Source organism: Lithobates pipiens, unplaced genomic scaffold, assembly GCF_037356315.1.
Source record: "Lithobates pipiens isolate NorthernLeopardFrog02 unplaced genomic scaffold, aLitPip1_a1.2 Scaffold_10, whole genome shotgun sequence".
Taxonomy (NCBI): domain Eukaryota; kingdom Metazoa; phylum Chordata; class Amphibia; order Anura; family Ranidae; genus Lithobates; species Lithobates pipiens.
The window spans coordinates 215,320,384-215,335,098 of NW_027507686.1; the positions used below are offsets into that span (position 1 = coordinate 215,320,384).

Here is a 14,715-nt window from a genome sequence, read left to right on the forward strand (position 1 = left end):
ATGTGTCAAAAGTGTCCAATATGTCCCCCATAATGTCTTATGTCATAGTCCCGATAAAAATCGCAGATCGCCGCCATTACTAGTAAAAACAAATAATAATAAAAATGCAATAAAGCTATCCCCTATTTTGTAGATGCTATTACTTTTGCACAAACCAATCAATATACACTTTTTGCAATGTTTTTTTTTTTTTTTTTGTTTTCTTTATCACCAGACATATGTAGAAGAATACATATCAGCCTAAACTGAGGGAAAAATGAGCTTTAAAAAAAAAAATTGGGGCTATTTATTACAGGAAAAAGTACAAAATATTGTGAATATTGTGTTTTTTTTTCAAATATGTGGCTCTTTTTTTGTTTATAGCACAAAAACTAAAAACCACAGAGGCGATTAAATACCGCCAAAAGAAAGCCCTATTTATGGGAAAAATAGGACGTCAATTTTGCTTGGGTACAGCGTCGGATGACCGCGTAATTGTCAGTTAAAGCGACACACTGCTGAATTGCAAAAAATGGCCTGGCCATTGAGCAGCCAATTGTTCCGGGCTGAAGTGGTTAAACATACTCCTAGCCCCCTTCTAAGCCTATTCTTTGTACCCTGTAAAAGGCAAAATGCCTATACTTGCGTTTTCTGAAGTTGCTCGGTCCGATCACGGGTCCCAGTGTCGGCTTTAGTGTAGAGGGACAACCAATGCCCCATAGTAAACCAATGGGTGATCACACTGGCCAGGCTCTGCAGCCATTGTCAGTTATGTCCTCTATCTACACTGAAGCCATCGCTGGGACCCAATCATGTGACTGGACCGGAATGACTTCAGAATGGGTAAGTATAGACATCCTTCCTTTTACAGGGTAGATAGAATAGGCTTAGAATGAAGGGTTGGGAGTAGGTTTAAGTTTAGTTTACTTTAATGAAAGGCCACTTTGTGTTCATTAAAAAAAGGGGCGCAGCGAAAAAGAAGGTTTACTCTGAATTCATTTTTCACCATGACAGCACTGCACTGACCTTGCCCATTAGAGGTGCAAATACCATTCATAAATTCCAACAGTAGTGAATTGTTGGGAATTAGCCTGTAAGTAATTAAGGTTTTTCTCTTGAGCCTCATACACTCGGGCTGAATGCCGGGCGACATCGGCCAGTTCAATAAAAACCGGCCGACGTTCAGCCTATGTATGGCAGGTGGCCCGACAGGAGTCGGTCGTTTGGCCGGCTTCTGTCAGGCGTGCATGCTGGAAAACCAGCAGCTGACCGGATCGTGATCAGCGTTCTCAGCAAATGGCAGAGAGCGCTGATCAGTGTTCTGGTGGGGGCTGTCCCCCTGGCAAAACACAACAGCTCAGCGGGGGAGATTGCTGTACTAACGTTGGATTGTTAGTACAGATGCTCCAACCAGAACTGACAGGTTTGAAAACAACTCAGTGTGTACCGGGCTTTTCAAATTATTATTATTATTCAGGATTTATATAGCGCCAACAGTTTACGCAGCACTTTACAACAGCGATATTAGCGGACCTCCAGCTATTGCAGAACTACAAGTCCCATGAGGCATAGCAAGAAGCATGACAACCAGAGGCATGGTGGGACTTGTAGTTTTGCAACAGCTGAAGGCCCACTAATTGCATATCCCTGCTTTACAATATAAAAGGGAGACAATACAGTTACATTACAATAAAACACAAGAGGATTAAGAGGGCCCTGCTCAGAAGAGCTTACAATCTTCATGGTTATCAACTCCCTTTACATTTACTTAGGTTGCTTGTTAGATAACAACAGTGAAATCTATAGTAACATGGTGGGGAGAGGGGAGGGGGAAATTTTGGGACTTTAAATGAGGTCATAGCCTCCATCCCTATCAGATATGAGCCACAAAATTAAAAACAAGAGCTAAGCGGGACTTTAAATGAAGTACGGGGTCTTTTATTGAAAAAAAAAGGGAAACATTTTATTATTTGTTTTTATAGTAAGACATGATTACATGTATATTGGAGAGGTGCGCAGACAAACACATTATTAACATTAGCATTTTGCTTTATACACTCTTATTGACCAATACAGAATAGGTTATAAAAGCGCACCTCCATTATAAACATATAACAATCAAATATAATAATAAGTTAAACAAATAATGCAATGTAGGCAACAACTTTGAACCTATGACTTCTTGGTTGTTGCAATAAATTAATAAGAAAAACATAATTGATGCAATGTTTCAAAAATTGATGCTAATTGAAATTGGGGTACCAAAATACACGGCAATTGTTAGCTCTACGCGTTTCGCGGCTTACTACCGCTCGTCAGGAGCAAGCTCGTGATTGGTCTGAAAATACAAAGTAATAGTAAATTAGTATTTGCAATGATGGAGCATGGGGAGGTCAGCTCTAGCAGTTCCCATTGCTGGAAGTTCTGCCCAATTTTTGGGCTATTTTGTAAGTCACTTTATCAATTAAGTGGCAACCTCCCCATGCTCCATCATTGCAAATACTAATTTACTATTACTTTGTATTTTCAGACCAATCACGAGCTTGCTCCTGACGAGCGGTAGTAAGCCGCGAAACGCGTAGAGCTAACAATTGCCGTGTATTTTGGTACCCCAATTTCAATTAGCATCAATTTTTGAAACATTGCATCAATTATGTTTTTCTTATTAATTTATTGCAACAACCAAGAAGTCATAGGTTCAAAGTTGTTGCCTACATTGCATTATTTGTTTAACTTATTATTATATTTGATTGTTATATGTTTATAATGGAGGTGCGCTTTTATAACCTATTCTGTATTGGTCAATAAGATTGTATAAAGCAAAATGCTAATGTTAATAATGTGTTTGTCTGCGCACCTCTCCAATATACATGTAATCATGTCTTACTATAAAAACAAATAATAAAATGTTTCCCCTTTTTTTTTCAATAAAAGACCCCGTACTTCATTTAAAGTCCCGCTTAGCTCTTGTTTTTAATTTTGTGGCTCAACAGTGAAATCTATTATTGGAAAGTGTTTATTGTCTGTTTGTCCTCATATAGAATGGGATCCTCCTCATCCAGAGCCCTTCTACAGACATACTGGCAAAGAAGCAATGCCATCAGTTTCCGGGGAAGGAGATGGCAAAGTGGTGTATGAAATCAAACCAGGTAATCATGTCATATTTAAAGCCCATTTAAATTAGAATGAATTTTAAATAGGCAAAATATATTCAAAATGAATAAAAAAGTGTGTACAATGTCTTACGGTCATACACGCTTCAATTTTATTATTTGATAGATTTGCGATTCAATCTAAATGATTGAATCTGAAAACAATCCAGTAGGCATAATTTACCTTCTGAACAAGTTTAGATTAAATTTAATTCAGATTCATTCAAATTGAATCAATTGGCCAAGGTGGAAACTTCTCTATCATGTTGCATAAATTTGCAGCACTGAGATGCTTTGTTTATATTTAGATCAAATTATGCAATTGCATGGTGAAAACACAGATGTAATTGATAATTTAAGGTTGTATTTTCCAACCACTGATCAAAATCCACCTCCCCGTGGGTGTCATATCGGTCAAAAGGGTTTTTGTCGATAAATTATTCCTATTAGAAGAGATTCATCGGTAAAGAAATTGTATATTTATTGAGGGCTGTATGGCCACCATTTAAAGTCTAGGGGCTTGCTAAACAGTAAGGAGGATAAACATTTTCAATCCAGCCTGCCAGCACTGAACATTAACAAACTATTTTTATTTTTAATTTTTTTTACTGGAGAATTTAATGATTTCTGTTATTCTTTGTTAACCAGCTCACAACCAGGGATTGTAGTTAAACAGCCAATCAGGGCACCTGTTGTTCTGAGAGGACATTTATACACATCCTTGCTTTTAACCATTTAGGGCCGAGCCTCTTTCTGATATTTGGTGTTTACAAGTTAAATTAATTTTTTTTGCTAGAAAATTACTTAGAAAAAAAAACAATATATAATGTTTAGGGTTCTAACACCCTAGAGAATAAAATGGCGGTTGTTGCAATACTTTCTGTCACACCGTATTTGCGCATCGGTCTTACAAGTGCACTTTTTTTGGAAAAAATACACTTTTTTGCATTAAAAAATAAAGCAACAGTAAAGCTAGCCCAATTTTTTTTTATATTGTGAACAATAATGTTACGGCGAGTAAATTGATACTCAACATGCCGGGCTTCAAAATGACGCTTGCTCACGGAATGGCAACAAACTTTTATCCTTAAAAATCTCCATAGGCGATACCTCACATGTGTGGTTTGAACACCGTTTTCATATGCGGGCGCTACTCACGTATGCGTTTGCCTCTGCACGCGAGCTTGTCGGGACGGGGCACATTAAAAAATAAATAAAAAATTCTTATTTAACTTTTTTTCTAACTGATCTTTTTTTTTTTTTTTATTGTGTCACTTTTATTCCTATTAGAAGGAATGTAAACATCCTCTTAAATATGATATGTGGGGTCAAAAAGACCTCAGATCTCATATTTACACTAAAATGCAATAAAAAAAAATGTTGTTCTAAAGAAATAAAAAAAAAAAAATGTCTCTTTAAGAGCTATGGGCGGAAGTGACGTTTTGACGTCGTTTCCGCCCTGCAATGGTATGGAGCTGGGTGGGGGCCATCTTCCCCTCACTCAGCTCCATACTACACACGGAAAAGGACCCGATCGCCTCCACCGCTGTCGGCGGCTTGGGTAAGCGACGGAAGGCACCAGAGAGGGCCCTCTCCCACCACTGATAAAAGTGATCTCGCTGTGAATCTGCCGCAGAGACCACTTTTATCTGCAACTGGGACCACTCACTGAAGAAGATGATACCGGGGTTATGGTAGCTAGCTGCTGCCATAACAACGATCTTCCCCTTCAAAGTGCCGACGTATAACGGCATGAGCCGGTCTTGGCCGGGATTTGGGCGGGCAGCAAGGGAGTAGGTTTTGTTCTAGGAAAAAGATTAGTGCTCAGTTTTTTTATTGGGGGGGGGGGGATTTTTGATGACACATAATGCTCATACACCTTGGGGGCAGGGGGCGTGGTTTGGCATGTTTGTCCTGGGCTCTGGATGCGATCATGTGTATGCTCCATCAGACTTTTTTTTTTTTTTTTTTTTTTTCAGTCGGAAAAAGTTCAGATTGGAAATTCTGATCGCCTGTACAAATTCCAATGCACAAAATTTCTACGCATGCTCGGAAACAATTCGACACAAGCTCGGAAGCATTGAACTTCATTTTATTGGCTTGTCGTAGTGTTGCTTGTCGTAGTTGTGTCACATCACCACGCTTTTGGCGGTCGAAAGTTCAGCGAAACTTTTGTGTGACCGTGTGTATGCAAGCCAAGCTTGAGTGGAATACTTGAATGTTTTTTCCGACGGAAAATTCCGATTGTGTGTACAGGGCATAAGTGACTCTTTTTGGGGACCAGTGACACCAATACAGTGATCAGTGTTCAAATATTCATTTGCTTTTGTAACACACCTGGGTGGGCTCCGAGTGCAATGCTCTGCGCTCCTAATCCACCTTTTTTGAAGCCTATTAGAGCCTATGCTCTGGCCTAGGTTCTTGCCATCCTAAAAGCAGCCGGATGCATGAATAGGGGGTGGCGGCCATGGATAGATTCATGCAATGCATGAATCTATCCATTCTACATAGAGGAGGGGGGGGGCATGCGCCCTTAATGGATGGAAGAAGAGTATCCAAAGTCTAGAAGAACTTCAGAAAACCTATAGCCTAAACATCAGCAACCACCTTTGGGACTTCAATGGAACTTTTTTGTACATTTAGACTCAAGTTTGTTCCATTGCAATCCTAGAGGCGATCGTGACTAGATACTAATTGGCTAGTAACACACAATCACTTTGCAACATTACAAAGTAGGAAACAGAGTCTACACTGTAATAAAGCAAAGATGACTGCCTCTCAGTATATATGAAACTACAAAGTACACATTTAGAAAACACGATTCAATTGATCAGATTATTTATAGCTGCTAATCCATTTTACTTGTATATCTAAAAACGTCTCCTTTTAATGACTTCTTCTGCAGCATACAAAGGGTCTCACTACACGGGTTCCCGAACTGGCGGACGTCGGTGTGCCATTTATACACCTTGTACAAATGTTGATGGGATCAATAACAACAACTTGCAGTTTGAATCTCGATTTGAAAGTGGCAATCTCCAAAAAGCTGTCAAAGTGTGAGTGACCCAATCTACTCCTGCAAACCCAATCACAGATATTCCTGGGAAGTGTAAAGCTTTTCACCACTGCAATGTATGGGTGTACCTTTCCACTGTATAGGGTTGGCATAACGTAATTTATGTTTGATGGACTGTACTCTTGAACTAGAAAACATTAACCACTTAAGGACCGAGCCTCTTTCTGAGATTTGTTGTTTACAAGTTAAAAACAGTTTTCTTTGCTAGACAATTATTTAGTACCCCCAACCAAACATTATACATTTTTTTTTTTTTTTTTAACACCATAGAGAATAAAATGGCGGTCGTTGCAGTACTTTCTGTCACACCGTATTTGCACAGCAGTCTTACAAGCACACTTTTTTTGGAAAAAATACACTTTTTTTTAAATTAAAAAATAAGACAACAGTAAAGTTAGCCCATTTTTCTTTTTATATTGTGAAATATAATGTTAGCCCTTGTACACACAGTTGGACATTCCAATAACAAAATCCGTCGGATTTTTTCCAACGGATTTTGGCCGAAACTGGTGTTGCATACACACGGTCTGACAAAGTTGTCAGAAAATGCGATCGTTCAGAACGTGATGACGTTAGTTCATAGCGACGGGACTACGCTGCGGCTAGTAGCCAATAGCTTTGGTCTCATAATTTGATCTGAGCATGTGTGGCACTTTGTCCGATCATGTTGTCGGAAAATTTTATATCCAGCTCTCAAACTTTGTTGGTCGGACATTCCGACGGAAAAAGTCAGATGGAGTCCACACATGGTTGGATTATCCAACAACATGGCCCGATCGGACCTTTTCCATCGGTATTTCTGACCGCGTGTACAGGGGCTTACACCGAGTAAATTCATACCCAACATGTCACGCTTCAAAATTGCACCTGCTCGTGGAATGGCGACAAACTTTTACTCTTAATCTCCATAGGCGATGTATAAAAAAAATTCTACAGTTTGCATGTTTTAAGTTACAGAAAAGGTCTAGGGCTAGAATTATTGCTCTTGCTCTACTGATCGCGGCGATACCTCACATGTGTGGTTTGAACACCGTTTTCATATGCGGGCGCTACTCACGTATGTACCCGCTGCTGCACGCAAGCTCATCGGGAGGGGGCGTGTTTAAAGGAAAAAAAATAATTTTCTTAATTATTTTACCTTTTATTTTTTTATTTTTACACCGTTTAAACAAATAAAAAAATAAAGATGTGACACTTTTATTCCTATTACACTGGATGTTTACAAAAAAAACATGACAGGACCTCTTAAATATGAGATCTGGGGTCAAAAAGACCTCAGATCTCATATTTACATTAAAATGCAATAAAAAATTAAAAAAATGAAGAAAAAAAATGTCCCTTTAAGAGCTATGAGTGGAAGTGACGTTTTGACGTCTCTTCCGCCCTGCAATGCTATGGAGATGGGTGGCCATCTTCCCCTCACTCATCTCCATGTCAAGCCACAAGAAGTATCCGGGTTGCACGTCAGGCCACAGGAAGGATCCGGAGCACGGCGGGAGGGAGGGGGGGGGCCTCTCCCGCCTCCGATAAAAGTGATTTTGCGGCGAATATGCCACAGAGACCACTTTTATTTCAAACCGGGACCGCTCACTGAAGAAGAGGATACCGGGGTTATGGTAGATCACTGCTGCCATAATAACGATAATCCTTTTCAAACAGCCGACATATAACGACAATGGGCGGCCCGGAAGTGGTTAATATGGAACATTTTAAACATTTAACATTTGCCTAAAAGTAAACATTACAAGACGCTTGCTATTACTTTTATTGGATTCGGGGAGCTTTCATGGGCCATCTCTGATTTTAAGTTGAACTGCAGGCACAAAGACGTTATTTCAATATATTCCTCAGTATATACAGAGTATAAATCTACTTTGTGGAAAGAGCCCAGGGTTAAGTTGCCAAACTGCCCCCCCCCCCCAATCCTTTCATCCACAATACAAACATTTGTTACCTCCCCACCCCGTGTGTCCCCAGTACAATGCTCCCCCTTCTCCCTGAAACTTGCAGACCTCTGCTGCAGCATTGCAGATGGCCATGGGGTGACTTTGCTCTCAAGCCCCTCATCATCTTGACATATCAGAGTTGGGGAGCCTAGGGGAAGCTTCCCTCGGCTCTGACTTTCTACTTTTGACACGCACTCAGCATGGAGAGATGCCAACTGCTTGCTGTATGTGTTATGTGATCTGCTTACATCTTCTGTTATCTTTTCAGAGGGACATATGAGTATGAACTGACTCTACGCACTGACCTCTACACCAGCAAGCACACTCAATGGTTTTACTTCCAGGTGAAGAACACAAAGAAAGGTGTCCCCTATCGTTTCACTATCACTAACCTAATGAAGAGCAACAGCCTGTACAATGCTGGCATGAAGCCTCTTATGTATTCAGAACACAATGCCACCCTCACAGGAGAGGGGTGGAAGAGGGAAGGGAGAGATATAAAGTACTATCGTAACTCTCGTCCACAGGGTGGTGGCTCTTTGTACTGCTTAACATGGACCTTTGAGTTTCCCCATGACAACGATACCTGTTTCTTTGCACACTGTTATCCATATACATATTCTGACCTGCATAGGGATATTGAAATGTGGACCAGTGACCCAGATCGCTCCCAGTACTGCAAACTCAGGACCTTATGCAGGAGTCTAGCAGGTAACACTGTCTACTTGATGACTATTACGTCCCCATCTGTAAAACCTGAGTTGGCCACTAGTAAGAAAGCAGTGGTGGTGACCGCCAGAGTACATCCCGGGGAGACCAATGGCTCCTGGATGATGAAAGGCTTCCTGGACTTTATCCTGAGTGACTCTCCTGATGCTCATCTGCTCAGAGATATGTTTATTTTTAAAGTGATTCCCATGCTAAACCCAGATGGAGTAATTGTTGGAAATTACCGCTGCTCTCTGTCTGGGAGGGATCTAAACAGGAACTATCGAAGTATGCTGAAGGACTCCTATCCGTGTATTTGGCACACAAGGGCTATGATTAAAAGGTGAGGTCATCTGATGGAAGGTACTTTATTTGCTCAAAAGTGTGTGCACATTGACCATTATACCTACTCTATACAGTGCATCCGGAAACTATTCACAGCGCTTCACTTTTTCCACATTTTGTTATGTTACAGCCTTATTCCAAAATGGAGTAAATTAATTATTTTCCTCAAAATTCTACAAACAATTCCCCACAATGACAACGTGAAAGACGTTTGTTTTGAAATCTTTGCAAATTTAAAAAAAAAGGAAAAAATTACATGTACATTATTGACAGCCTTTGCCATGGCACTCAAAATTGAGCTCAGGTGCATCCTGCTTCCACTGATCATCCTTGAGATGTTTCTACAACTTGATTGGAGTCCACCTGTGGTAAATTCAGTTGATTGGACATGATTTGGAAAGGCTCACCCTGTCTATATAAGGTCCCACAGTTAACAGTGCATGTCAGAGCACAAACCAAGCCATGAAGTCCAAAGAACTGTCTGTAGACCTCTGAGATAAGATTGTATAGAGACACAGATCTGGGGAAGGGTACAGAAAATGTCTGCAGCATTGAAGGTCCCAATGAGCACAGTGGCCTCCATCATCTGTAAATGGAAGAAGTTTGAAATCACCAGGACTCTTCATTGAGTGGGTGGTCTGGCCAAACTGAGAGATTGAGGGGAAAAGGGCCTTAGTCAGGATGGTGACCAAGAACCCAATGGTCCCTCTGACAGAGCTTCAGCGTTTCTCTGTAGAGAGAGGAGAACCTTCCAGAAGAACAACCATCTCTTCAGGACTCCACCAATCAGGCCTGTATGGTAGAGTGGCCACATGAAAGCCACTCCTCAGTAAATGGCACATGACAGCTTGGAGTTTGCCAAAATGCACCTGAAGGACTCTGTCAATGAGAAACAAAATTCTCTGGTCTGATGAAAAAAAGATTGAACTCTTTGGCCTGAATGGCAAGCGACATGTCTGGAGGAAACCAGGCAGCGCTCATCATCTGGCCAATACCATCCCTACAGTAAAGCATGGCGTGGCAGCAACAGGCTGTGGGGATGTTTTTTAGCACCAGGAACTGGGAGACTAGTCAGGATTGAGGGAAAGAGGAATGCATCAATGTACAGAGTCATACTTGATGAAAACATGCTCCAGAGCACTCTGGACCTCAGACTGGGGGGAAGGTTCATTTTCCAACAGGACAATGACCCTAAGAACACAGCCAAGATAACAAAGGAGTGGCTCTGGGACAACTCTGTGAATGTCCTTGAGTGGCCCAGCCAGAGCCCAGACTTGAACCCGATTGAACATCTCTGGAGAGATCTGAAAATGTCTGTGTGCCGACGCTCCCCAAACGACCCGATGGAGCTTGAGAGACCCTGCAAGAAGAATGGGAGAAACTGCCCAAAAATAGGTGTGCCAAACGTGTAACATCATACACAAAAAAACTTGAGGCTGTATTTGAGCCAAGGGTGCTTCAAAAAAGTTGACAAAGGTTTTGAAGACTTCTGTACATTCCCCCCCCCCTTTTTTTTTTTTTTTTGTTTTTTTTTTTGTTTTTAATAAACTTGCAAAGATTTCAAACAAACTTCTTTCATATTGTCATTATGGGGTATTGTTTGTAGAATTTGGAGCAAAATAATGAATTTAATCAATTTTGGAATAAGGCTGTAACATGACAAAATGTGGAAAAAGTGAAGCGCTGTGAATACTTTCTGTATGCACTGTATGTCCAAAAGTATGTGGACAGTGCTCCAAACGACCAAGTACCAAGGGTACTCACTGCAAGTCTTCTTGTTGCCTGCTTTTCTCCTGTACATGCTACTGATCTTATGCTTGCTATATATGCACAGTGACCTCTAGTGGACAAAGGGAAAAGCACGGCCCATGTATGTTGAAAGAGCAGCAAGGGATGCAGGGTTGTAGAGTGTAAAAATTTTTGCATGACTCGGACCTTCCATCCGAAAGATACAGAGGAGAAGCCCAAACCTAACTCATTTGAGCTACCTTTTTAAATGTGCAGACACAACAGAAATGAAGCTCTGAAATGTCACACCAACAAGAATCCAGAATGAAATCTGGACAAATTAAGGCAGTATTAAACCCAAAAGCAAACATTTTATTATATTGTACCTTACTAATTCTTCGATGTGATGGCTGTACTTGTTTCCTCTGTAGGCTTTCTTTCTTTTATTTTCATCTAGTAATCCAGCCAGCAAGTCTATTGTTTTTCACAGCACAAGCTCTCCAGCAGAATGTATTAGTTTATATGTATGAAGCAAACCACTTAACACTGACCGGGGTGATTAAAATGGACAGATTTTATTTATTAATGCAAAACCTTTATCCCAAAAACAACTGTTTGCTGTAACTGCTTGGAGTTTGGCTTCAAATTGTTAGTGGTTTTAAATCTGCTAATACATTTAACACTACACTATCATGCCCCAGACTAACAATTCTGCTGTCTTCTGTGCCTTCTTTCCTCATTCCTCCAGAGTTGTATCTCACTAATATGGGAGGTGTGTTACTGACCAAATCATCAGGTAAGAACCGAGGGGAAAATGCCAAACGGATGCAGCTACCACATCTATTGATTGGTGAGCTGCAATATAATACATTTTTGGTTTTGGGTTTAATACCGCTTTAAGGCAAGCATCACTAAATGGCACACTGAACTGAGTGAAAGTTATATCTGGACCATGATGCATTACCGATAAATGAATACCATTTACAGTGGCATATCCAAGGTATGGTAGCTATTAGGGATGCACCAATACTTTTTTTTTTTTTTAGTACTCGCCGATACTTACCGCAACTGTTTTGTTTTCACTTCAGCTGTCAGCAATGGTACATACAAAGCATTGAAAATTTATTTACAAACTAAATTTTGCGCTTTTTCAATGTGAAATATGTAAATATATGTTAATATATATGTGTAAAAATATTCACTAACAAAGCAAACAAAAAAAAGTTTTAATTGTTTTATCCTTTATGAAATAGATGGGAACAAAAAAAAAAGCAGGAAAATAATTTAATGGAGGACAATAGGAAGTTAATTAAGGCTGATTAGAGTAAATTAAAGCTTTATAAGGGGTTACAAAGAGGAACATTTGTTCATCCCTTTGATCTGCAGATGAAGAAACAGAAAGATTAAAAAAGAATGTTTCTTTTTATTTTAGTGTTTCAGCGGCTGAACAATGTTGTTAATAAACATTGTCGGCTGCTTCTTTTTTGACAGCTCCATTTACCAGACTTCTTTGACACTTCAGCTGTCAACAGGGGAGACCCATTAGCAGCTCAAAGAACCGAGCCCTGAACGTATTGGTGCATTTCCACGAGTACCGATACTTGTGCAAATACTCAGTATCGGCACCGATACCGATACTAGTATCTGGGCAACCCTAGTAGCTGCAACCACACTTGTAAAGTTAGGGGGCAATGGTGTGAGAGACGGCCTTAATGTGAAGGGGAGGAATGAGAACACTGATGTGAGAAGGAAACTGATGTGAAGGTGGGGCTGTGATGTGATGAGGGTCCATGATGTGTGAGGTGTGAACCTCTGCTGAAAGAAAAATTTACTGACTGGACCTCCTTGAATTTTAATTCAATGCCCCTAGTTTAAGGTATTCCTTTGACTCAGAAAAACAATCCAAGTAGAGACATGCAATTTAGAGTAACATATTTTCTTCTTCCATTTCAGGCTTGTAGTAGAACGAGAAGTTCTTCTATATTGTGACTTCCATGGACACAGTCGTAAGAACAATGTATTCATGTATGGCTGTAACAACAAGGGTCATCCTGAGTCCAGGCTGCATGAGAGGGTCTTCCCTTTAATGCTCAGCAAGAATGCTCCTGAGAAGGTAATTCAAATTAAAAAATTTAATTTTTACTTATACCAGCGCAGAAGAAAATATGGCATGAATGACTGGCATGGTATGCCCTGCTGGTTTATCCCCAAATATTTACAGTGTACTTTCTCTGCAGTTCTTTTTTAAAGGCTGTAAGTTTAAAGTCCAGAAAAGTAAAGAAGGCACAGGACGAATTGTAATGTGGCGCCATGGCATTAGCAACAGTTATACCATGGAGTCTACCTTTGGTGGATCTACATTGGGTGAGTGTTCCTTCACTGTAATTTTTAGTATTATTCTGTCCTTGGCCACAGAGATCAACATTGGTATGTCACCCACCACAATGCCACAATGGTCAGCACTACTCTGCTCAGACCACATAGTTTAGTATTTCTCTGCCCCACCCCAGAAGTCACTACTACTTTACCCCATTAAAGATGACGACATTAATCTGCTCCCATCACAAAGGTCAGCATTACAGAGCTCAAAACCCAAAGTTCACCTAAAGTTCTGGTTTGTGTTGTAGACTGCGCTGGACTAATTGGATCAGTCACTGGTTGTGGATGGGTGATTGTGTGGGCAAAGAGGAAGTGACCTCTTCCAGTGGGTCGTGCCTGTGTTGATTGGGAGTCAGAGGCCTGATGTTAGCCAGCCCATTGACCACATTATACAGCTGCATGGTCAGATTAAGGAGCAAGCCCAAGAGCTAACCAGTGAGCCATTACAGATATTTGGAACTAAAGGTTGTGTCTACATTCATCAAAGGGAACCGGCTGCTACTATTACAAATGACAGCTCAATATCTGTTCTTGGGTCAGAAGATGCCACTACATTCTACATTATAGTGTTCAGGCACACAGCCCTGAAGAAGAGGAAGTCCATCCCCCCAAAACACGTTGACTTGATGTATATGCTTACACTTTTATAACTTTTTAACCATACACCGAAAGTTGCAGTTTTCTGGACACTGGGTACTTTCCTACCCAAAACTTCCCCCAAAGTTCAGTATTACTCTGCCCCACCACAGAGGTCAGGACTCCTCTGCTGTCACAGCAGTTTAGTATTAGTCTGCTCCATCACAGAGGCCAGTTCTGTTTTGCCCAGTCACAGATGACAGGCTGACTCTGCTCCCGCTACATCAGTCAGAATTACAGAGGTCAGGACTACTCTGCACCCACCCACTGTTTAACATTGCTCTGCTCCACCACAAAGGTTGGGTGTAAATTGCCCCCACTGCAAAGCTCAGTATTGCTCTGCTCCATTGCAGAGGTCTGCACTACTTGGCACCGTAAAGTTCAGCATTTCTGTCTCATCACAAGTCGGCACTAGTCTGCACCGCCACAATGTTTGGAATTATTCTGTGCTGCCAGAGAGGTGTTACTGTGCCTCCAGTGCAAGGTTCATTATTACTCTGCCCCACCACAAAGGTCAGCACTATTCTATTCAACTGGCCAAAATCTGCTACATGGGTGGCCTTGTTGGCCACCTCCCACCTGACATCATTTGATTGAAAAAATTAAGAAGTTTGGTGTAAAATTTAATTGCAGCCATTGATTGGGTATTCAGATAGGCGCTGGCTGTGGCTTTCAGACTACAATAGCAACAGCAGGAGATTCCTGCATACATGCTGTATAGAGTGTATGGTGAATCTGTTAGATTATTTCTGCTCAGTTTACAGGT

At 40.9% G+C, this 14,715-nt stretch overlaps 1 protein-coding gene across 4 annotated transcripts in view; it reads left to right on the forward strand.

Annotated features, from left to right (window-relative positions):
- The window catches only part of AGBL2 (AGBL carboxypeptidase 2), a 77,175-nt gene that overhangs the window by 27,245 nt on the left and 35,215 nt on the right, over nt 1-14,715 (forward strand). For all 4 annotated transcript variants that reach the window (XM_077460947.1, XM_077460945.1, XM_077460946.1 and 1 more), the window contains 5 exons: nt 3,021-3,128; nt 6,037-6,187; nt 8,422-9,204; nt 12,888-13,047; nt 13,172-13,298. In XM_077460947.1, the coding sequence (XP_077317073.1) occupies nt 3,021-3,128; nt 6,037-6,187; nt 8,422-9,204; nt 12,888-13,047; nt 13,172-13,298 (1,329 nt within the window). The remainder of the gene's footprint in view (nt 1-3,020; nt 3,129-6,036; nt 6,188-8,421; nt 9,205-12,887; nt 13,048-13,171; nt 13,299-14,715) is intronic.